The sequence below is a fragment of the Diaphorina citri genome, unplaced genomic scaffold (assembly GCF_000475195.1).
Source record: "Diaphorina citri unplaced genomic scaffold, Diaci psyllid genome assembly version 1.1 scaffold24641, whole genome shotgun sequence".
In the NCBI taxonomy this organism is placed as follows: Eukaryota; Metazoa; Arthropoda; class Insecta; order Hemiptera; family Psyllidae; genus Diaphorina; species Diaphorina citri.
In genome coordinates, this window is record NW_007401982.1 from 1 (window position 1) to 785 (window position 785).

The window sequence follows — 785 nt, forward strand, 5'->3', positions numbered from 1 at the left end:
TAGTGACTTCATCCAACTCCTCCCGACTACTCAACAGTGCCGTGTCTATGTTCTGAAACAGCCTCCCATTGCCTCCGCTACTACTCCGCGGGTTCTGCGCCTCCCCCTCGTTATCCTCCTCTGTCGCCTCATACGTCATATAGAACGTATGCTGATGCACACACATCCGGAAGACATACTTCGCAGACTCCACGTCAGGGAATACAAAGTTCACAATGTGGTCATCCGCGTTACTCGTCTCAATACCAAAGTTCTTCTTGTGATTGAGAACGTTCGCGATTTCCGCCCACTTGTAAAATTTCGAGCTGTTGGTCCCGCTGACAATAATTCCTTTGAGTGTGACACCCAGGATGGTTTCCAACCCATGCTCATCTTTCACGAGGAACGTCTCCTGTCCGTAGCCATCCAGTTGTTGTGCTGCTAGGATATAATACTCCTCCGCCGTCCCTTGGCTTAGACCTACTAGCGCGGAGTGTTGCTGGATCACCGCGTCTGTTAACCTTTCCAGCAACCCATTATGACCGTTCTCCACAAGATCCTTCGGAAACAGCGCGAAATCCTTCAGATACTCCAACGTATGTCGCTCACTGTTGTAGTTCCCAAACTCCGCCTGCATACAGTAGCTAGCAAGTACCACGGCATCATCCAGGTTACACTGTATGCGACCTTCGATGATATCGTTCTTCAACTGCAGGAAACAATGGTATCGCGTCATTTCATCGGTGATCAAACTGATGCCACTCACATAATACATCATCCGCAAGTACAAACTGTTGTCCTTTGCG

At 49.3% G+C, this 785-nt stretch overlaps 1 protein-coding gene across 1 annotated transcript; it reads right to left on the reverse strand.

The window, feature by feature from the left end:
• Positions 1–4: 4 nt before the first annotated feature.
• LOC103523493 (tyrosine-protein phosphatase non-receptor type 14-like) lies at positions 5–779 on the reverse strand (the record flags this gene model as incomplete). Its single annotated transcript, XM_008488533.1, has 1 exon — positions 5–779. A coding segment is annotated over exon 1 (753 nt), but the record flags the coding sequence as incomplete, so codon positions are not given.
• Between the last annotated feature and the right edge of the window lie 6 nt (positions 780–785).